The 24221-nt window shown below is 41.6% G+C and overlaps 1 protein-coding gene and 1 long non-coding RNA gene across 20 annotated transcripts in view; both read left to right on the forward strand.

Moving 5' to 3' along the window:
- Positions 1-8010, forward strand: part of grin1a (glutamate receptor, ionotropic, N-methyl D-aspartate 1a) — a 54433-nt gene extending 46423 nt beyond the window's left edge. For 4 of the 19 annotated variants that reach the window (XM_017711345.2, XM_017711346.2, XM_017711343.1 and 1 more), the window contains 3 exons: positions 790-816; positions 1198-1308; positions 5473-5541. In XM_017711345.2, coding sequence (XP_017566834.1) covers positions 790-816; positions 1198-1308; positions 5473-5541 — 207 coding nt within the window. Of the gene's footprint in view, positions 1-789; positions 817-1197; positions 1309-5472 lie in introns of all 19 variants that reach the window. The other 15 variants (XM_017711341.2, XM_017711344.2, XM_037546191.1 and 12 more) reach the window with 10 other exon arrangements.
- Positions 8011-9541: 1531 nt separating this feature from the next.
- LOC108435475 lies at positions 9542-23734 on the forward strand. Its single transcript, XR_001858443.2, has 2 exons — positions 9542-9655; positions 21295-23734. It is a non-coding gene; the product is annotated as an uncharacterized LOC108435475 (long non-coding RNA).
- The last annotated feature ends 487 nt before the right edge of the window (positions 23735-24221 follow it).

Genomic DNA, 24221 nt, shown 5'->3' on the forward strand with positions numbered 1-24221 from the left:
TTCTATTTTTCCATATTTTTTTTCCATGTTTCTCAGTCAGTCTTACTTGAATGCACACGATTACAGTGATGTGCGTGTGTAGGTACCATCACTGGTCTCTTGTTCATTCAACGCTAGCCCATTCCAGTTCCATTCAACCACTTAATGCCACTTCTAAGTGCCTAAACGGGTTGATTAAGGCTAGTCTTGGACTTAAATTGACTTGCAAAGTGACCATTTGGCGGTTTAGTCCAAGACTAGACTATCATTACGTGACCAAAGCAGTCCGTTGTATTTGTAATTGGTAAAATCAAGAGCCAGGTGAGATTCGGAGCCATTGAGAAACCCAGCCATGTGAAACCACATTAACAGATGCTTTCCTAAGTGCACCATTGTTATCGGTCTACTAATATGCTTCTGTGTTCTGTTTCTCTTGTTCGCTGCTACAAAACTGCATGTACCCAGAAGAAATTCACACCACACTTAAAAGCAAAGCTCTATAAAGTTTCCCCAGCTTCCCCCGGTGTGTGGGGTGAATTTCCGTTATACCTAAAACAGAGTATAACGTTTGAAAGTGTGTTAAATAGTTAATCATGTACTCAGTCTTCTGTTATACCCTCTGCTCTCTTGGCCTTTCATCGGTTGCTCTATTTCCCCTTTTAAGAGTGTCGTTTCGTCTGTGATATTGAGATTTGCTTGGCTTCTTCATTTTTGCTCCCTCTGCTTTTGCTTATGGATCTTAAAGTCTTAACGATCTTAAAGCAAGTGGATATATATTCATTTATTTTTCTTTTCTCCTCCCCTATGCAGCCCTCTTCCTCTGTAGGGACTCAGGATGTAAGAATACCTTAATATGAGCTTTTCTCACACAAACACACTCAGTCTTGTGCTGTACCCTCGTGGCATAATGTAGAGGCCAGAGAGTAGCCGTGGGGCTCTTTGATGGATGGTGGGTGGGATGGGACAAACGAGGCAAAAATCTTGTTGTACTTACATTGTAACTATATATGGTGGGGGGATTATGTCATGGGCAGGTTTCTATCTAGTCTGCACAATACAGAGGGGTTTATGATCCTCGCTCCATATCTATACAGCACGTAGTGCATAGACTAGGTCAATATAAGTCTATAGTCTTTGGGGAGGGTTGGTTATAGCAGGCTGAAATGGTGTCACCCAGCCAGAGAACACGAATAATTATTCTACGTATATTTATTTTAGGATAGGAAAAGTGGTAGAGCAGAGTCCGACCCCAAAAAGAAACCCTCTTTTAGGTCCATCAGTACCACCCTGGCCTCCAGCATCAAGAGACGTAGGTCCTCCAAAGACACGGTAAGGAAGATTAAGGAATGGCATCTCCTACTCTTAGTCTTTCACTCTTCCTAACACTCTGATCTCTCTAATTCTGTCTCTTTTTTCTCTTCATCCTATTCTCTCCTTCCCTCTATTTTCCTCTGTCTTAAATGCCATCTCATGTCCTATCTGAGAGAGCTCCATCCCACTCGGGTTATCCTTTCCATTCCTACCCATGGCGTCTCAGCCATGGCCACGTGTCTGTCAATCAGCCATTCGGTCGCCCATCCTGACCCCATCTGTAAGTTAGACCTTGCCCCTTACAAGAACAGCAGGAAGGATTTAGGAGCCCACAGATCACACAGGACACAGCAAAAGGAGGGGGCGGGGTGGGAGTTGTTGGGAATAATGGTGCAGTTGAATTTTGAGGGTCACCATGTAGAAAGGGTGCGATCCAAGAGGAGGGGGGCAACGCAAGGCGCCTGATTCTTTTGGGCTGCTTCTCTCCCGTGTTGCTAGTTCTGGATGTAGTGTTTCAGTGCATCGCTCTTTTGGTGGATTGGTGGATGGTGGTCGTTTTGGTGTTTGTGTGCGTGCGTGAGCGTCTTCCTTGCCTGATCTGGTTGAAGTGAACAGCTTCCTCGACCCTGCATTATTTGTTTTGTACAAGGCATGCTTGAGTGTTGTGGCATTTGACCCTGATGTTACCATGCTGACTAACTTTATTTATTTATTTATTTACTCATTTATTTATTCGTTCATGTATTTAAACAACACACCTTCTTTTTTTCAGGCAGTGGACTTTTATCTTCAGACCGTTCCCTTTTATGTTCTACCAGATATCTGGACATCTGCATAGCAAGCCTTAAGTCTGACAAAACATGTTGTAAAGATGGATAAGTTTTATTTCCCGGCTTGATTTTATGCAGAATAAATCTCCCGTTCTGTCCGCAGCCCGGCCCTGGCCTCGGACTCAGCGAAGGCTCGGGGGGTCTTCCGTCATATTCCTTTTTCATTACCATTCTTTATCTTCCTTTTCCTTTTTCGGGGAGATCTGCTCATCTGCGTTGATCCAGTTAATTTACTAACAGCACCGATTGGACGTAGACAAAGGCTTCCAGGTTCTTAGCAAGGCCTGCACAGGCTATTGGATATTCCGTCGAATAAATCCGCACACTGTGTTTTTGCTTTTTCCAGGGAGAACGTCCACGTACGAGGAATCCCAAAAATATTTTGGTTTTATTTACAAAACAGCAGTGTTTTGTGTTTGGTTCCCTCTCACTTTCTTTTGTGCACTCTCTTTGTTTGATAACCACACTTGTTTTTAGGGTCTGGGCCTGTAGTCGTGAAGCTTCTTGGAATGGGAGAATCCGATCCTGTTAGTAAAGTCGTAGTAGGGTGGAATAAGAAAGGAATCTGGTCCTAGATCAGCCCTCGTACTTCGATAGGCTTCATGAATACAGACCCTGATCTAAATTTAAGCAGTTTTCATGTAATGATTAGCATATTTCCTAGAATTCCCCTTTTGTTTTTGTTTTTCCTTTGTTTTTTTTAACACCTCGGCTGAAAAACACTGGCAGCACTTTACTGAAAAGCAGCATTCGTCAGGCCACCTTTCACCTACATAAATCTTTCATGGCAACTGACGTAGACCTACATTTTTTTATAGGCTTATTCCGACTTATGTCCACTCAGATGCCGCTTCACCTCAGCCAGTGACACCTTTTAGAATAGATGAATCATTTTGTGTAGTATTGTATGTTTAGAGGTTGTCATTAAAGTCTTATCTAGGTCTTATGTAGCCTTATGAATGCCGCCCTTCAGTAAAATGTAACGGAATTTTATTTTTTCTTTCTTTTATCTTGTTGATATGACTGTCATACCTAACTGTCATGTACATAATCTCATTTGCATTAAGTGCTAATTTTAAATTTCGGGTTTTTAGTCAAAATAAGAGTTGGTATGAGTGCATATGTATGAGCGTGCTCGCGTACATGTATGTGTAAACCTCGGGAGACGTGGGATGGGGGGAGTAACGGTGACTCACCAAGCTGGTGACAAGGATGCATCCAAACAGGAGAAAGAAGAAACTAAACCATCCACAGCTGTTGATCATCAGTTTATTTTAATATCAGTGTTTCCTTTCTATATAAATGGATATATATGGACTTATGAGTGTCGATGTCCCCTACATACATGCCACACAGCTCCTCTCTTCCTCTGAAAGCATGCCACTTACCTGTCACACCGAAAACACAGACTGTGTTGTAGTTGTTGTAGTGAAGTAGAAGTAGAAGTAGAAGTAGCTGCACCTGTTTCGTGACTGTGATGGTGGTAGAAGTAGTGGTACTCTGTCTCTGTCTCTCTTGTTGACCACTGTCTCTCAGCAGGGGGCACTGTGGGCTTGATTCGGCGTGCCAACTGCAGGCCTCCTCAGAGAACGTACCGAGCACGTGTATTCATAGGGGTGCCAGACAGAAGCACTCCCATGATTCAGTGCCGGAAAACAGAACCCTCTCTATGGCGCCGTCAGTAATATCGCTGGATAAAATATTCAGCAATATTATGACGATTATGAGCCCTTAAAACAGCGCTGCTTCAAATTTCCCTTTACATACTGATACGCTTAACTGTGCCACAGCTCTACAGTCATAGCGCAGTGCGTACTGAGCTATGAATAAGGACACGTTGTATTTAAGCATAAGATTTCCATCACCGCAACATGCCGATTGCTTTTAGTCCACAGAAATAAATTTCGTCGAATGTTCATTTGAATTTTTGTGAAGAGGTTATTAAATGAACGGCCTTTCTGGCCTTGTGCTCGCTGTATGCCATCATCTGAACCGATTCAGCGTGTGAACTTCGGTCAGAGACGATTGCAAAGCACCATCAGCTCTGAATGACATCGGAAAAACCAAAAAATCGGATTCTTGTAGCTTCTCCAGCTTCACAAAAAGGCCAAAAACATGCTTTAGCTGTGCCCCGTTTTGCAATGGTTGGGAAGTATTACTAACTGCAATTCCTATTTAAATGCTTAGTCGGCAATAAATAGTTTCTGCCAAGTGAAATGATCACAAATCTAGTCAGTATATCCAGTATTACCCATTTTGAGATGGGTGTGCATGGATTGCGAGATTATCTAGCTTTTTTCTAGACATTATTTACTTTTAGTTGGTTTTATCAAGTACAATCATCTCACTATACTGGCCATTCATTTTGCTGGTTTCAAGCACATTACAGGCAAAACTATCTGCCCACATAGTAAGATAAATGTATTGAATAAAATCACTTAAAATGAGTAAAAAATGTCTAAAAATGCATTAAATAAACTACAATTAAGCTTACAACAATCTCACCAGGAGAAATATTAGATTTACTGACTATATTTAAGATAATTGTACTTGACAAGACGCCTGACCATTGTAACACAGTGGCCATCATTACATAGCTTAACGTGTCCAAAACAAGCAAAGTAATGTGTTTACTGTGGCACATGACTGGGCATCTGCATGGACTTGGGTGTTGTGCTGACCCATCCCTGCAGATGTCCACAAAAATAGGCACTTTCCCTGCACACCCGCTCTAGAAAAGATCATGGAAATGGGGCCTCCAGTCTCAGGTCTCTTTAAGATATGCGCAAATGGCATTTCTCAGGCATATCTTAAGCATGTAAGCCGTAACAATAACAATACATCGTGATATGATTGAGCAAATCATGAAATATTTGAGTGCTTGACCTTTGATTGACCTTTGTCACGCAAACAGAATTTGCACTGGAGACCCAGTTTCCTCCTCTTCGTATGTCTGGATGCCTCCTCAGGCAGTTCAAGGAGCAGCAGAGTTGAAACGAACCGTATTCCTGATATTTAATCCAAGCCAAACTGGTGTAATACTCCATAAGCAAATACAGTTGCACCAGTTTCGTAAGCAAAGTCGCTTAAATACTCCGAAAAAAGCGGAAAGCACCACTAAACGCGATGGTTTCCACTGAGAGAGTGTTTAGGCTATTGATGAAAGAGATTTTGGATTGCTGATAGGCCTGCTGCCAAACTGCCTTTGGAGGTCAGACGAAGGCACGTCCACCCTGAGATGAGGGGAAAAGTGTAATAATCTCACTAATGGCCTATATCCTGTGTGTTTTCTGCCTGTCTCTGCATCTCTCTCTCTATATATATCTCTCTCTATCTCTCTCTCTCTCTGCAGCAGTACCCACCCACAGATATCTCGGGCCAGCTCAACCTGTCCGACCCGTCGGTGAGCACTGTGGTGTGAGACAGAGACAGAGAGAGAGAGAGAGAGAGAGAGAGAGCACGAGAGGGCCATGTCCACTTCTCACAGACAAAAGGGAGGGGGGGACTGGAAATCGGCTGAGGGGGCTTTTCCCCTTTCTGAACATTTGATGCCACTCAAGCTTCCGCACCTTTACAAAGAGACATGAGTGGATCTCCTAATCTTCTGTAGTGGAACCTCTCCGGACTCAGATGGCGTTGATTTTACAGAAGCGGCAGAACGCCCCATCGCACCGGAGTTCATAGAACCACTGCACCACTGCACACACACACTAACACATGCACTCGCAAATATACGCTCAACCTGGGATGCGTGATCAGAGTTCATTTAATCTTAGCAATGATTTCTTTATTCTTTTTGTATAGGTTAGTGTAGTGAGTGTTATGTTGTCGCTGTATATATCGTTTATCTCTCTGTAGACAGAGACCAAGCAGCCTATTACTATTTCTCCAAGGTTTGTGTTTTATGAGTTGTTCTAGGTGTGAGGATACTTTTGAAGTTAAAGGGCCCATATCAAGACGTACCGTTCATTCACCGGTCCATACAATCCATGTGTGGAAAACTAAGCTGCCCATTGTGAATTCACTGTTTTTGTGATGCCATGAAATCAAGCCGTTGAATTATATCCACCTATTCAGGCTTATGGTAGTTTAGCGCTGCCCGTTCACATCAAGTTACAAGGAGTGTTTACTTCTTTTTGAATTAGGCAACCGATCAGAACATTATGTCAGTCTTAAAGGCACAGTAACAAAAATAACTTAAATCCAGTGAGTAAGAAGAGCTTGGAAAAGTGGTCCTGTAGAAAGGAATGGCACATAAACATGAGCGAAAACATACAATACAAGGAACGTGTGGGATATGGGCTCTTTAACACATTTACCTATTTTATACTCGATATTTATCTTGCTTTCTGTTTGTTTTGAAGTCTTTGTCTATTTATTCTGTAAAGCGACAGCAGCATACAAGAACGCATGCAAATACTAGTGCAAAATTAAGTTTAGTGCATTGTCAATAGTGCTAATACTGGAAATGCTATTTCTAATGATATTACAATACTTGTATGTGGCACTTCACAACATGCAACCTTATTTTACATGTAATTGTTCTTTGTTTTGTACTCGGTACCATTTGTATCCCCTCAAAAGTCGTGACTTCTTCGACAGTTGGCCACCTGCATGTCAGAAGCATGTGCAACATCTCATCTGTCACTCAGACTGACGTGCCCCCGCCGCAGTGGTTCCCTGTTCATTGGAAACTGAACTGAACACACTGTTGACAAAGAGCTGTTGGCCTAGTTCATTTCATAGTTATGACGCTAAAGAGTCACTAACATCTGTCTGATACAGATAAGGAATTCTTTCATTTAAGAAATAGGATCATAGCGTAATTCATCTTCGATGTAATGTCTGCTTTAAAACGAAAAGCTCTAAGTAGGACTTCTCTAAGTAGGACCCCCCCCCGCCCGTTCCTCTCTCTCTGAAGTTCTTGCTGCAGTCTTTCTCATCTTCAGTCTCTATGGGGTGCATCAAAGGGCCAGGTTTTTCATCCAATCAGCACTTGGTCTCTCATGCAAAACCGCCTCTGTGAGGCCTTTTACGTGGGTAAAATCCAAGTGATTCACCCTGAATTGCTTTGGTGCTGCAAACTTGGACACACCTCTTGGTTAGATGCAAAAACAGGCCGTTTCCCGCATTCTGGGGTTGAGAAACATTGGCTCTACTACACAGCAAAAGGACAGCCTGCAATAGACAAGCATTTACTGAAGTCCTACTGAGGAATACGTAACCAGCCGTTAGAAAGCTAATTACGTAATCTTGAAGCCATGTGCACAGTCACGTCGTTGCAAGTGGCCAGATGATGATTTCAAAACCCTTATCTGAGGTTAATGTCATTGTTTAGCATGTCATAAGTCAGTATGTCATGACTGTAAAGAAACACCCTTTTGGTGTCAGTTCTGAGCTTAAAAGTGACTTTTTTCAACTGGATGTAGTTTTTATGACCACTCCGTCAGGCCGATGAGCGCATGCATGTTTTTAAGAGCTGTTTATTCAGATATTAAGAGTCATAGTCTGCATATCCGCAGCACCCACTATCGTATTTGCTTTCAGGGCTAATGCAGTATTTATGTCATGTTAGTAATGGTGGGGAGTATTGGTGACTGCTTTCTAATGAACTCATGATAAGGGAGTTCACTGACAGTCCACTGTCGTTGTGTAAATGATGTAAATAATAAGACTATTGACTCACCGTCATACTCACAAGCCATAATCTACTGAAAACACAAGCGTTAGACTTATTTAAATGAGAATTACATTGATGGTTGCTTTTGAGTTTATTTTTCAAACTGAACGAAGGAAACCTTTTTTTTTTGTTTGTATTTAGATAAAAATGCAGATCAGATTTCTATGTGCCAATAAAAATATGTACTCATGTCAAATGCAGACCACAGACGATGGTACGTGTGTGCTGTCATTTATATGTCATTCATATCCGTATAAGAGTTTCCTGCTGATCCGGCATGATCAGATTTTTTTTTTTTTTTTAGAAAATCTGAAGAAACTTTAGAGGAAATTCTGAATTTGGCTGATATGTCGAATGTCAGGCTATTCCAGTACAAATGGCAATATTTCGAATGTCACTCCAGTACGAAGCGACACGATACAAGCAGTATAGTTGATGCATACAAGCTCATTTATCTGTTTCCCTCTGAGATGATTGACATCTGCTATTTTACTGGCTACATAGTTTCATGACATTTGTGGATGTAGCATTCAAATCACTGCAATCACTTGTCATCGTAATTGTTACTGTACAAAATAATAACTATATAATAATAACACCGTGTAGACTGAAATGCTGAGAGCTAGACACTAGAAGGGATGTTAAGATGTTTTATTCAGCGTTTCAAGATTTTTCTGAACACCAAGAAGTAATATGATAAGGAATGTTCTGCAAATGTCCACTTATAGTCATTTCTTTATATGTTATTTGGCTCAAGGTTTTCAAATGGGACGTACTTTAGATCAGCCATAACATTACGACTACCGCTTTGTCCCGTTCTTCAGTGCTCAGGTCCTCCACAGGACCACCACAGAGCAGGTACTATTTGTGTGGTGGATCATTCTTAGCACTACAGTGACACTGACATGGTGGTGGTGCGTTAGTGGGTGTTGTGCTGATGCGAGTGGATCAGACACAGCAGTGCTGCTGGAGTTTTCAAACACTGTGTCCACTCTCTGTCCACTCTATTAGACACTCCTACCTTATCGGTCCACCTTGTAGGTGTAAAGTCAGAGACGACAGCTCATCCTCTAGTCCTTCATCAGTGGTCACAGGACGCTGCCCACAGGACACTGGCTGGATATTTTTGACTATTCTCAGTCCAGCAGTGACCCTGAGGTGTTTAAAAACTCCGGCACTGCTGTGTCTGATCCACTCAGACCAGCGCCACACACACTAACACACCACCACCACCACGTCAGTGTTACTGTGCAAACAGTACCTGCTCTGTGAGGGTCCATGGGGGTCCTGGCCACTGAAGAACAGGGTAACAGAGTATCAGAGAAACAGATGGACTACAGTCTGTAACTGTAACAAAGTGCAGCTATACAGTCAGTGGAGCTGATAAAGTGGACAGTGAGCGTAGAAACGAGGAGGTGGTCATCATGTTATGCCTGATCGGTGTATAATTTTACATTTGTATAAATGTGATAGAAATAATGTAAATAATATAAACACAAGACGACGAGTCAGAGGGAGTGGAAACGGTGGAGCCCTGAGGCAGCGCTGTTTTTGTTTACCTCCAGGCGGGGGGAGGGGGGGAGGGGGGAGGGGGGGGGCTGTTTACGCGTCTCCATGGTAGCCGTGGAACGTGACGCTAAGCTTGAGTTACTCGGCGGCTCGTTCTCGCTAGAGTGAGGGTGGACTGCCAACCAATCATAGCTCAGAAACGCGACAGCGTGAGCCAATCCCAGCGCAGGAGGGCGGGGCTTGTCGGTAAACGGCTGGAGGTAAACAAATTGACCCTTTCACCTGTTTGGCGCACAGACAGCGACCGAGAGCAGCGCGGAGAGGAGCCAGCACATCCGAACAGCAGGTGAGTTGGGCGAAATACCTGAATTTGTGAGAGTATAATCTTCGGTTCCACATTAAACATCAAACTCTGTTCATACAGGGCGTCGCTTCTATGCAAAGGATGAGGGAGGAAAAAGGTACTTGTTCTTTTTCCCTGTGTTTTTACAGTGTGACCCTATTTCGAGCTTAAAGGGGAACTACACCAAATTTTTTAAATTCGACATGATTAAATGGTTGAGATGTAAACAAAGTCATTCAGAGTGGCTTGGTGTGAAATGGAAATTCTCGGGAAACCTGCTGCGGCAAGGTGTGAGTTGTGATAGGTGGTGGTGATAGGAACCAGACGTTTTTTTTTAAAGGGTTTAATAATGCCTTCTTTACAGAAAGTTATTATTACGTGATGCAGTTATGAATACGCTGACCTGATGTCTGGGACATTGTTTAATGATAGTGTTGTGAAACAACTTTGGCTTAAAATGTAGTTTAATTGATTCATGGTGGAGGGATACGTGCAGGGCGTTATAAGGCAAAAAAGTCTATATTTGTGTGAGTTTCTCTACAACATTGAGAAATATTCCGAAATTTTGAATGGGTGGCGTTCCTCTTTCACTGAGGGGATACCAAGTCTCAGCACTTCTCAGCGTTGACCTTTTTGTTAAAAATAGCCTGTGTGAACATAAAAATAGTCAGCACGGTTATTTATTACAGAGCTTTGTATTCCACTACGAGGCACACGGTGTAAGCAGAGGTCAGTTTATGTCACCTTTGCCTTTTTTGTGCATATTCTGTGCAGAGTAAGGGGAATTAGCTGCCACTGTGACTTGTTGATAAGAAAGATAAAGCAGTATCTATACAGCCTGTACTACACACTTTGAAAAACATGCTTCTTTAAGGGTTTGTAGTAAAGGCAATGGTTCTATTTAGAGCCGTGAATTCCATCTAGAACCATCCGCAGGCTTAAACGGTTCTTTGCATTGCAAAATTGTTCCTCATTAAGAGGACAGTCTGTTGTGTACCTTTTTGAAAATGGTTCTATATAGCAACAAAAATGGTTCTGCTCTTGTCATGAGGCCAAGCTTGGTGCTTATATATTTTCAGAAAGGTTCTATATATAACCAAGCTCATTAGTGGATGTGAAGGACTATTGCACCATGCGAAGAACCATTCGAGTATGAGATGGTCTCATATAGAACTCATGGTTCTAAATAAAGATCCATTGGCTTGACCAAAGAACTTTTAAAGGACCGTCTTTTTAAGTGTGTGGCCTATATCATGGCCTATTTTGTAATTTGACACACTGCTTGGGATACCAAAGTCAGTTCTAAAATAGCTTATAGCTTATAACTTGAAGTAGGGCCAAAGTAATGAGTTTCTGCATAACAACAGTTAGCATTTGTTGTTTGGGTAGGACTTCCATGTTATTTGCTCCTGAGGAGGGCAAACGAGGCCTAAATCCACACTCGAGTAAGAGTGCTGTCAGTGTAGTGAAATATTGACTCAAATAATAAAGTTAGCTACCAAAAAACCAGCCGGCTCAGTACTAAGATCCTTTTAGAAGTGTAGTGGAGTGCAGCATAGGAAGTAGCGGTGGGCGATACGGCAGAAATATAACATCACGATACTTGATTATTTTGAGATATTTTCAGATATCAAATCAAATCAAATCAAATTTATTTATATAGCGCTTTTTACAACTGATGTTGTCACAAAGCAGCTTTACAAAAATGGGAATCACAGCACAGAGAATCAGACAAAACACTGAACATAATATACAGAATATACAGAACCCCCGTGAGCGCTGAGGCAAGGAAAAACTCCCTCAGAGCTGGAGGAGGAAGAAACCTCGGGAGGACCAAGACTCACATCTAAAGGGGGGACCATCCTACCACTGGTCAGACAACTTATAAGTTAAACTTATAACTTATAAGATACACAAAATATGCAGTCATTTATTTTTTTTGGAGGTTTAATAAATTAGAGAAGAAGAAAAAAACTAATATGCCATGTCAAAAAGTATAAAAACTATAAATACAGAGATTTTTGTTCAGTGTTTCACATACTCTGTTGCACTACATGCAATTCAGCCGGATGAACGATGCCCTCCTTGTGATGAAACTTCCAGTCGGTCAGTGTTCTTTAAGTACCGACGATACCCATTCTCAGAAAAGCATATCGTGGCATAACGTATCACAATAATGCTAAAACATCGTTATATTGCCGACCCCTAACAGGAACTTGTTGTGGCTCGACACTTGTTTGACCACCAAGCCTAAATATTATCTATGGTTTGTAAAATAAAACAAATTCAATTTGTTTGTTGGAAAATTTGTTTGTCGGCCTTTCCAAAGGCCGTTGGATGACGCTCCCGAATATACAGAGTTTGTACACATGTTTTCTACCCTCGGTGAAGGTGGGGTGACATCGCCCCACCTCTTTTTTGTCATCTTCTGATTTCACAAAACCACCATTATATCCAAATTGACCTTCATACGTCTATGAAATCGGGTCTTGTGTGAACCATTATCTCCAAGTCTAGTCTGAATCCTTTTTTTAAAAAAACATTGTGCCAAGTGCACGCTGGTACTTTTCCATCTCGGCTTTTGGCCTTGAAAGGTTCACAAGTTCACTCGCTCCCTATAAAGTGCCTGTCTTCTCTCTTACGCCCCACTGAGGAAGCTTGTTTTAGGGCACTTGCTCCAATGTGCTTAGGCCTTATTTATGATCTATCCTGTATAATACATGGCATTTTAATTTTGAGAATCTTTAATTTACATCATTCCCCCCTGTCGCGACAAATAGTCGCGAACCATACATCTTCTGTGTTTCTATATGCTTATAATAGCTATCAAGTGATTCAATGTTTCTGTTTGTGATCCTTGGATAAATGTGTCTGTTTCTAAATACAGTTTTCTACATCTTACATCATTCCTCCCAAATACATCTACCTTCCCAAGTCTCCTAAAAAGGAAAGAAAATCAGTGTATTGTATGATATTACAGGAAGCTAGTAGTAACATGTCAGTACACAATCCAAATAGGCTGGCAATAATACATTTGGAATAGCTGGTAATGGACATCCTGTCCTGGGTGACTTAAAGAGTCAGGAGGGTGGCCGGCACAGCATGTGCTTTAGCCAAACACTCGTCCCACGCTAGTCCTCACAAGGGTAGCGTACCCAGAACTCACTCCCCATTCTCAGGGGGCAGATGGCATGCTTCAGCCGAATTGTCAGTCACCCGAGCCCACACGCTCATGTCAAACTGTTCAGGCCTGTAGCTTTTTCTTCACACCCGAAACCAGTCATTTAGTGTTAAACACAGTATGCCAATTAAACCAAATAGAGCTTCCTATCATCTATCATACAACACAGATCTCTAGGAGTACATATGTCTATGGTGTAAATATCGCAACAACCCCTGTTTCTAAAAAACAAGAATGGTACTTGCAATGGCACACGTAGATGAAAATGAGTACATATGGATAACATATTGAATAACATGAGAGTAAAATAAGGTCATGATTAAATGATTGTCCATAAATGATTATCCAGGCATTGTCCTCTTCTGATATTACACCACGTAGATGGACACGTTGCTGGCACAAAGGAGAGGTTACCAGCACATCACCTTGGTCAGTTAAGACGGGTCGCTATGGATGACAGGTCGAACGCGACAGGTCAAACGAACAGTCTCAGTTGGTGCAAGAGGCAGGTCGGCACGAATCATAGTGTCCTGTCCAGCAAGGTTGGAAAAGATTTTTCCCGCCATGCTGCGAACGAATGGTACCACACAACAACGTTACTCAGAGTCATCATCGTCTGGTGGTGTTGCTCTGGTGATGCTCCTCGTGATGGGTCGTGAAACACCACTCGGTCCTGCTACGGCCTGGTCCTCTGCTCCTGAGTCGTCAGCGATGTGTGGCTGCTGCTGATCTGGTCCCGCTGATGCCACAGGTCTCAGCAGATCTGGAGCTCTGGAACAGTGGTTAAGATGTATCCACACCTTGCCACCTTTTACCTTGACGGCTGTGGGCGTAGCTAGGATCACCTCAAACGGTCCTTCGCGTCTTGGTTCACTCCAGCCTCTCTTAAAGGTTTTGACGTACACGTAGTCGCCAGGAAGCACTTCCTTCAGACGTTCGTCGTCGATGGTGGAGGTTCTCCCCTCGGTGGCACCTTTCACCTGGGTGAAGATTTCTTTGTGGATATTTGTCAGACATTTGACATACTCCTGCAGTTCATTTTGCAATTGTTCAAGGTTTGGACCACGAGTAGGTCCACGCAAGTAAGTCACTGGCACGGGACGACCCGTTAACATTTGGTGAGGGGTCAGGTGAGTGGTCCTGTTGGTTGACATTCTCATGCTCATTAGGGCTAACGGTAGTGCATCTAGCCAATTGATTTTCTGGCCTCGATCCCATTCTGCCTCTCTACCTTGCCCTGCGATTGAGGATGATAAACACATCCTAATCGTCGTTTGATTCTCAATGCTTGTGTGATTTTCTGTGTCACAGCATTCACAAAGTGTTGACCATTGTCTGAGCTTATTTTATCGGGTATGCCAAATCTTGGTATGACCTCCCTCAACAGAAATCTGGCTGCTGCATCAGCAGTTTCCCTAGTTGTTGCGTGGGCCTCAATCCAACGACTGAAAACATCTGCCACCACTATGATGTATCTATACTTGCCTACCGGCTTCCCCATTTCCATGTAGTCCATGTAGATCACGAGGTGTCTAAATGGACCATCTGGGACTGGAATGTGACCTAATGGCACAGTTAAGGACTTTCGGTAGTTGTATTCCACGCAAACCGCACAATTAGTCAAAACGTGATCTACCATTGGAGCCAAATATGGAGACCACCAATCTTCTTTTATTAGTTTTATCACTTCTTTTCTGTGCACGTGTGTTGGACCATGAGCTTCTTGAATGAGTAGATTTAGCAGGGTCAAAGGAGCCACAGATAGACCATTTGGACCATACCAAATATCATGAATGCATGTCGCCCCCCTTTTTCGCCAATTATCTTTCCCATACTGGCTTGCTAATTCCTGGGCTTCTTTAAGATGAAATTTGATTCCTCCAGTCATTTGTATTTCAGCACTATGCCATCCCAATTTTGATAAGATAGGATACATACCAGTGTTTATTACCTCAGGGGCATACGCTGGGGGTCTGTCACTGTCCGTTTGGCTGTTCTCTGTGAGTTTTTCTTTAGCCTTCTCCTCACTACTCTCTTTTATTTCTCCAGTCTTATTTTGCATTGATTCCTGTTGGTATCCCTTTTCTTTCTCTTAAAGTATCAGTGCATGGTTTTCAAAGGCCTGTAGTATAGCCAAGCTGCGTAATTTCTTTTCTTGTTGTGCTGATGTTCGAGTCGATTTCTTTTCCTCTATCTCCCGTATTATTTGGCATAATTCCTTATCAGATGTACCCCTAAGGGGCCACTGCTTCTCAGTCTTTGCTGTTTGTTTGTTCCAACGCTTCATGCATTCATTCAGTTCTGCTCTGGTCCCAACCCCTTCTGACAGCATTAAACTAAAAGGTGTGATTTCTGTCTTTTCTGATTTCCCTAATTTATTCCCCATGACAAAATTTGTTTTATTTCTTTCACTATTTTAATGTATGACTTGGCTGGACTATGACTGCTCTGTGGGTGTGAATGGTCTGTATGGTCAGTGTAGCCTGTGTGGGTGTGAGAGCGGGTGAAGGCACTTCCCTCAATCTGCCTCTTGTGCCCCCTCCCCTCTCTCTTTCTCCTGTGTCTGTGTGCTGGTGTCGTCCTCCTTGTCTGCCACATGCCTGCTCAGCTTTACTTGTCTCTCCTGAGAACACACAAGTCTGCTAAACACAAAGTGTATTATTTTCTTGTGAATTTTAACTTTCCAGATTTTACTAAGTGGGTATATTCTAAATACTACCAGTCATGCTACAGTCAAGTCCCGTCTAGTCCTTTCACTTCAAATCCCATTTTGTCTCACCACTTCCACATGATACATCCCTGGGGATGCATGTCTGTGGGTTGGTCTAGGGTTAAAGACCGCCCCTTCGTTCCATTGCAGTATTACTACCAACCTTTTGAGCGTCACATTCTGTTGTTTTGGCAGTTCATGATCATATCTTGGTCCAAATGGGTTAAGTCTGTCAACTAGGAGTGAGGTAGCTCTCCCTCTCTCCCAGAAAACCTCCCTTTTTTCTAAGGCCAATCTTGTAGACAACTCCCTACATTGTCTATGCTCAGCTTCCTCCAGCCGTATGGGCTCAAACCGGCCCCATGGCAGCAGTTCTAGGCCCAGAGTAGCCTCTAGCATCATGCTGCTTGGTAACAGTGCGTTTATTATTGGTGCCAACACGTCTTTTTTCCAAATCATTTTTATTCTGTCTGTCAGTCTCAAGTGTGGGAAGGTGATTTCTGCCAGATCCAAATTATGAAATTCTATTAGTTGCCATAATTTACTGTTAATCAATTCTGTACACTGCCAATTTTCTTTTCTTAGTTTTATCTTTAATATGAACTGTACCAACAGCAATGATCGGGAGGTCTTATATGTTATGCAGTTTTTAGGTGTAATGAACTCTATTCCCAATATTGCAAGGAAATCTCAACATTGCATCCGCCTTTTCTCTTCAATCAAAGCCCTAATGCCATCAATCAGCAAGTTTTCATCAGTTGCCAACAATCTACAAAGCAGTAGCTTGCTGTGACACAGAAATGGTTGGTTAGTGTTGTGGTTAACACCTCTGCCTTCTACACTGTAGACTGGGGTTCAGTGACCCGCCTGGGCAAACACCCTACACTATACCAATAAGAGTCCTTGGGCAAGACTCCCAACACCACCTTGGCCTCCCTGTGTAAAATGATCAAATTGTAAGTCGCTCTGGATAAGAGCGTCAGCCAAATGCCGTAAATGTAAATGTAAATGCCCACAATAATTCAATCAATATAGCCTTCTAACTGTTTAGTTGTCTTTATAATTTCTGTTCCTTGCTTTCTCACGAATATCCACCTGATCACAACCCTTCTGAAATTGTTCAATGTTGTTAGTTGCCTCACAATATACCGTTAGTCTTACTTGATTCGTTTTTAGTTGTGGCCACATATTAGACAAATGACAAACAAGACAAACAACATTTATCTCTCAGCACTTTTTCACTTTCTCTGTTTCTCTTTACTCTTGTGCACTTTATCTTTATTTCACTGAGCTCTTTTTTAATCCTTACTTTGTACAGCCGGGGTTTTCTGGTAGTTTTCTATTACACACAACACAAATTTTTATTAGACTGAGGCCTTGTCCTAGTTCTCACGCCGTGCACCTCCCCTTTCCTCACACACTGCAGTTATGTAGGCTCAGTCGAGAGCTTCACCAAGACCATCAGACTTGTTTTTATTTTTAGACTTTTTCTATCTGACTGGGTTTTCTCAACTATTACTCCTTTTTTTTGTACATTTTTATCATGCAGTTCTGCTTCCAACGAGTCTTCTGTTTAGTTATGCATAATCAGTCGTCATCATTTTGAATCATACCAGTACAAACACATTGCATTTCAATCTTTGTGGTGGAGAGACTCGAGACCCATCAATATGCAGAATTTATATGAAAAAAGGCTCTGCTTACCTCAATATAGGGTGCACGTGCAATGAGCGTTGTTTTCTCTCGTCCACAAAATGAATTTAACGGCCTGATGCTGCTGATATCACCAACCGGGGGGGTCCCTTTAAGTCCCCTGGGACGGGCCACCGTTAAATGTTGTGGGTCGACACTTGTTTGACCACCAAGCCTAAGTTCTATCTATGGTTTCTAAAATAAAACAAATTCAATTTGTTTGTTGGAAGAAAATAAAAAGAATCGAACGAACTAAGAAATACGAGAAGACTCTTCAGAATTCAGAAGTGCAGGTCCTTTATTTCTTGAGCATGGAGAAAGTTTTCCAAAGGCCGTTGGATGACGCTCCCGAATATACAGAGTTTGTACACATGTTTTATACCCTCGGTGAAGGTGGGGTGTCATCGCCCCACCTCTTTTTTGTCTTCTGATTTCACAAAACCACCATTATATCCGAATTGACCTTCATACGTCTATGAAATCGGGTCTTGTGTGAACCATTATCTCCAAGTCTAGTCTGAATCCTTTTTTAAAAAAAACATTGTGCCAAGTGCACGCTGGTACTTTTCCATCTCGGCTTTTGGCCTTGAAAGGTTCACAAGTTCACTCGCTCCCTATAAAGTGCCTGTCTTCTCTCTTACGCCCCACTGAGGAAGCTTGTTTTAGGGCACTTGCTCCAATGTGCTTAGGCCTTATTTATGATCTATCCTGTATAATACATGGCATTTTAATTTTGAGAATCTTTAATTTACATCATTCCCCCCTGTCGCGACAAATAGTCGCGAACCATACATCTTCTGTGTTTCTATATGCTTATAATAGCTATCAAGTGATTCAATGTTTCTGTTTGTGATTCTTGGATAAATGTGTCTGTTTTTAAAATACAGTTTTCTACATCTTACATCATTCCTCCCAAATACATCTACCTTCCCAAGTCTCCTAAAAAGGAAAGAAAATCAGTGTATTGTATGATATTACAGGATGCTAGTAGTAATATGTCAGTACACAATCCAAATAGGCTGGCAATAATACATTTGGAATAGCTGGTCATGGACATCCTGTCCTGGGTGACTTAAAGAGTCAGGAGGGTGGCCGGCACAGCATGTGCTTTAGCCAAACACTCGTCCCACGCTAGTCCTCACAAGGGTAGCGTACCCAGAACTCACTCCCCACTCTCAGGGGGCAGATGGCATGCTGTATCTGTCTAAGTATCTGTCTTCTCTCTTACGCCCCACTGAGGAAGCTTGTTTTAGGGCACTTGCTCCAATGTGCTTAGGCCTTATTTATGATCTATCCTGTATAATACATGGCGTTTTAATTTTGAGAATCTTTCATTTACATCAAACTGATGCTGGTTAGGCTTTATAGTTCCCTTTTTGTGATAATGTTGGTCTAAAATAGCTCCAGTGAGAGATTTGAGCAACAGTAAAGCAGTCCAGGTGCTCAACTCACTGAGCAGGATAAAATGACCCCCCCCCCCCCCCTAAAAAAGGAGAATCAGTAACTAAAGAACTGTGACCAGTGGCAAAGCTGTGCAGATGCTGAACCAACAGAATGGGATAAAATTAAACCCAGAAAAAAGGAAATAGTAACAAATATTAATGACTAAAATAAAACTGAGTTCGAAGTATATTAAACCATAAAACATTTCTGTAATTTCTCCAATATTGTCCTGGGATTAAGCCAGTATGGTATTTCAAATGTTTTACACAGCGTCCCATCTCAAGTTCTGGGAAAACTTCTACAGTACAGGCAGATTATACGGCATGGAGCAGCTTTTTTATGGCTACTGTAATATTACTCTCACAATATTGTAATAATAATACATGAAAACATACAGTATCATCAGCTTTACTGTAACAGTGGGCACCAAAAGGGTCTTTTCTGAAGCACCAGTTGCCCATCGTCTCCAATACCAATGCATTTTGCTTTCTAGTTTCCTCTGATTTAAATGTTAAAAAAGCTGCATTAAAGTCTGTGAACAAGGATAAACACGACAAGTTCATACTTAACTAGTGGTAAAGTCCCCATAGAAACCAAGGTAAGTGCCTCTCATGGTTCCTAATGGGTTTCTAATGTGTTTTGTCTCAAGTGAAAGTTTCAGGTTTATTGGGTTAAAATATAATATACTGAAATATATTAAATATACGCAAAATATAGAGACAGTAAGCATTTTAAAGTGACTTAATGTTATTGTTGTTATTTTTATTTTTTTAATGGGTTGATATCACAATGTAATGGATCCTAATGGTTTAACAGGTGACCAGTAGCTGATTCTAAATGCATCCGATGGGCTCCCGAATGGGATCTAAAGGTGTTCTACAGGAAACATGTGGACACTATTGGAAATCATTGGAAGCCAATTAGAAATTCTACAATGTTAGGTTTTAATCCTAATGGTTTTAATCCTAATTGTTTTAATCCTAATGGTTTTAATCCTAATGGTCTCTTGTGGTCCTTTTTCAGCAGGGCGGTTAACATTAGTCTCGCCCGCTAACGCTGCTAGCTGTTAACCTACCATGCCAGCTTAGCTAGTGTAACCTGTCCCGGCACTAAATAAAGCACAGGGTAGTCGATGAGTTTGTGGTCTCGTCCGTCATAAAGCGGATTTGACAGTAGAAACTTTGTAGGGATTTCCTTTCATTGCACACGTCTGAGTGGTTGGTTAGTGTAGTGGGTAACACCTCTGCCTTCTACACTGTAGACTGGGGTTCAGTCCCCCACCTGGGTAAACACCCTACACTATACCAATAAGAGTCCTTGGGCAAGACTCCTAACACCACCTTCACCTACCTGTGTAAATCAATCAAATTGTAAGTCGCTCTGGATCAGAGCGTCAGCCAAATGCTTTAAAATTCCACCCGCTGCTTAGGACTCCCCCAGTCACACGATACTACCACCGCTAGGAGGGCAAAGGCGAACACAGGCTTCCTCCTAGACTTTAAAGCACATTTTAATGTAGAAACATTTTTCTAGGCATTCCTTTCCTTTGTACACATCTGATCACCACTGCTACAATGCTAGCCAGGCTATGTGATTCAATCTCTATGGCAGGAATTTCTTATCTCCAAAGGGCCGGTGTGGCTGCAGGTGTTCAGTCCAAACTATCAGGGACACTTAGTTTCAGTTTAATCCGTTGTTCAGGCTTCAGACAACTGGCCGAGCAAGCTCCTGCTTTCTTGGAATAAAAACCTACAACCACACCAGTACTTTGCAGGTAAGACTGGACACCCTGTTCTTTGGCACTGGTTGACATTTACTATCCAAATCTGTGTTGGATACTGTACAGCTCTTGACTAAACGCTGGCTTTTGGAGCTTGTAACATGCGTGAAACTGCAGTTTTTAAGTGAATCCTTCAGTAAATACGTGAGCTTAAAGCTTAGAAACCTGTCAGCCGTAGAAACCTGTCCAGGATATATCAGTTTTGGGATACTTGTGGTATCCCTGGTCAACATGTGGTCAGTAAAAACACAGTGCAATATGTCATGACTGTAAAGAGGCCTTGCAGTATGAGTGCTGTAAATATTGATTACCCGGCACCTCTAGGTGGTGCTAGACACTGTAAATGTACAGGGTATTTCTACAGTGTGTTCCTCACAAATATACTAGAGCAGAAGAAAAATGCCATTTGAAAATACTCAGCAAAGAACAAATCCACCCGAATCTTTACAGGAACGCAAGGAACTGAGTTCCTTTCCATTTTTCAGTAGGTTCTATCTAAATCTCACGCGCAGGCCTATTGCAACTAAAAGTAAATGAAATTAAAAGGCAGAGCATCTTTACCAGAGGACGATTTCCAGTTTTCTCCTCTGTAATCAAGCAGCGCGACGAGGAAGTACTGCATGTTCTAACCGTTAAACAGCACAGTGGCCTTTGTCTCTAAGGAATACTTAATCTCTGCCACCTCAGACAACAAGAAAAGCTGCTAAAGCTCAGAGGAAAACCCCGTAGAGATCTGTTAAATGATTGGCTAGGTGCATTTTTGCACGCACTTCTGTTTATGACTGATAGACTGAATGGAAAGTTACTGAATCGGTTTTTTGTGTATGTGTTTTCAGGTGGTGTATAGAAAAGGTGCCAGGGCTTTGTGCAGATACACCTGTGGGCTGAAAGGATGGAAGAAGGTGATCCATGGCTGGAGATGGAAGCTCCGGCTCCACGCGGCTACTGGCTGAAGCGAAAGCTGCGGCTTTACTTCGGGCCCCGACAAGCTACAAAAGACTCTGATCAAGAGGACCACAGTGGCCACGACATATTTTGGACCAGAAAGCGGCTCGTGGTGGCTCTTCTCATCATCCTGGCCCTGGTTATCATGGGCCTTCTCCTTCTCTGGAACTACCAGTGCATTGTAGTCTGGCACATGTGCCATGCACCTGAAGAATACCCAGTCCTCGGCACCTTCAGAGCTGGATGAGGTGCACTGAGAACACTGGAAATGTGAACGAGTCGTGTAACGCTCACGTATTCCTAACGCTTGTAGGCTGAATGAAGGCATATGCATGTTTAGTGTTTGTTGTTCTAGACGCCATGGAACTCTCGTGAAGGATCAACGTGTTGCTTGACGTTAACGCTTGAAAGTAGTGCTGGGCGATACTGATAAAATCCGACATTGTGATATTTTCAGATGATATTTTAGATTGCATTAATAAAGTCAATAAGTTAGCATTAATGAAGAAACCTGAGCTGGAGCAGAGCATATTTCCACACTGGTAGGTGGGGGTGAACCACGATGTTAGTGGTTAATATTATTTTCCCCACCAGCTGCTACACGGAGATGTAATCAGAACTTTTAGGGACGTTTTAAAGCCCATGTGTCAAACTCAAGGCCTCAGACTCAAAGACAGTCCTATTTCCGCCCACAAACTTATTTTAATTTCCTATTATTATCAGCCCGTTTCGCCCTGAGATGCACTACAGTCCCCAGCATGCACTGCAACGTAGTGTGCGTTCTGACTGCCTTCCCCCAACAAGAGTCTGTAGGCCAGGTGTTACATAAAAAAGATGCCTGGTGTTCTAGTTCAAGCAAATAGGCCGTTTAAAAATATATATATATATATATATTTTTTATTTCTAATTATTTTTAATAAGTATGCAATGCCTATTTTGCTATTGTAGTTTTGGCATATTTGAATAAACAATGTCATGTTCAGGTCATGGTAACATGTTAAGGAAAAATAAAAACACAGCTGGCCCACAGATTTGCTGAGATTTTTAAAATTTTAATTAAATCTTTTAGTGGTTGAATTTGACACCCCTGTTTTAGAGGCAGGCAGAAGTCAGTAGACTTTGCTTAAGGATTACATAATGACAATTTTGTCTATTAAATAGTATAATGATTTAAGTCAACTTAATATTCTTTTACTTTATGTCCCTGGTCATATTAAGCACAATGTATTGTATTATATGTCACAGCACAGACAGGAAAATGCTTCAATATACTCAGAGATATGAACTAACAAGGTAAAAAAAGGTTGGTTTTGACTTCAGATGGACTTTAAAAATGATGCCAAATGTTAACCAGACAAGCACATTTCCAGAAAAGAAAAAGCAGTTGGTAAAAGTGAACGAAGTAGCCTTTCTGAGTCCGGAGGAAAAAACAAAAGTATGGTTTCCATACCCTTATTAATAATTTAAAAGTCAGAACGGATTTAGCGGGAATTCTTTGGACTGCATTATAAGTCTTGGCGTATTAATGTCACATGCACAGGCTCAAAAAGAAGGTCCAGCTCCATGTTTAGGTCTCAAATGCATCCTCAGAAACTACGTCCTTCACTAAGTTATGACAGTTTGAATTATTTCACAATCATCAGATTTATGCAAAATGTGATGCTGTGTTGCAAGCAATTACATATTTCCACCACAGAGGTCGCCAAATCCCCTAAACGTCCATAGTGCAGCTTTAATTTCGAACTGCTCTGGATTCCATGAGTAAAATACACAAAATGGATTTTAAAAAATTCAACTTACTAACATAGACATTAGCTTTTATGGCCACTGTATCATAGATATATAAATAACATATAATACTTATTATCTATCAAATATGTCACTAAAATATCACTCAAAAACGTCAGTCAGTATCACAGCAAATCGGTATAGATGGTCACCCAGCACTGCTTGAAAAAAATGTATGATGCTGCTTACCTTTTTATTTAAAATGCTGAAGTCAAGTCATTTAAGACAGCATTTGACTGGAGTGCAACTAGTTGTTAAAATGCCAATAAGTCACTCATTTTGGTTACTGATGTGTAGGCCATACTGAACACCCATTAATCGAAATGCTCCTCAGGTTTGCCTTTACCATGTGCCTTGTATTAAAACTAGGAAATATATTTATGTACTGAAGCATTATATTTATATATCTGTGAGTATCTTTGTATTGTAAACATAAAAAAGTGCAATAAAAAGGATAGATTTAAAAAATAAATCAATTTGAAGGTGATCATTGATGTAATGAAGTGTAATGTAATGAATAAATGAACTTAAATGGCCTTTTAATGATTCTGGAGATACTTTTATGCTTAATAATCAGGAAGGTGTACCACAAGAGGGAGTTGTTGACCATGGTGTATGTCATTGTTATTAACCCTGTCACTTTCAACATCCATCTACCTTCCAAGCTGCTTATACTTCTGGATCGCAGAGGGTGCTGAAGCCTACTCCAGCAGTCATTGGACGGAAGGCAGGAAACACCCTGAACAGATCGCCAGTCCAATGCAGAACTAATTTTTTTAGTAAGTAAATTAAAAAATGTAAAAAATGCCACAGAACTTTATTGACTGCTCTAAAGTGATTGACTGTTGAATAGTTACAGTTCAATTGAACTTCAAAGGCACGCATCTGAATTGATTATATGTCATTTTCATACCTTTATTCACAATCAAATTTGGATTTTCCATTGTTAAAGAATACGTAGTTCAGTGTGGCAAAGGCTGGATTTAATACAATAAAAAAGTGATAAAAAGTGAAAAAAAGCTATAGCTGT

The sequence above is a fragment of the Pygocentrus nattereri genome, chromosome 16 (genome assembly GCF_015220715.1).
Source record: "Pygocentrus nattereri isolate fPygNat1 chromosome 16, fPygNat1.pri, whole genome shotgun sequence".
NCBI lineage: Eukaryota > Metazoa > Chordata > Actinopteri > Characiformes > Serrasalmidae > Pygocentrus > Pygocentrus nattereri.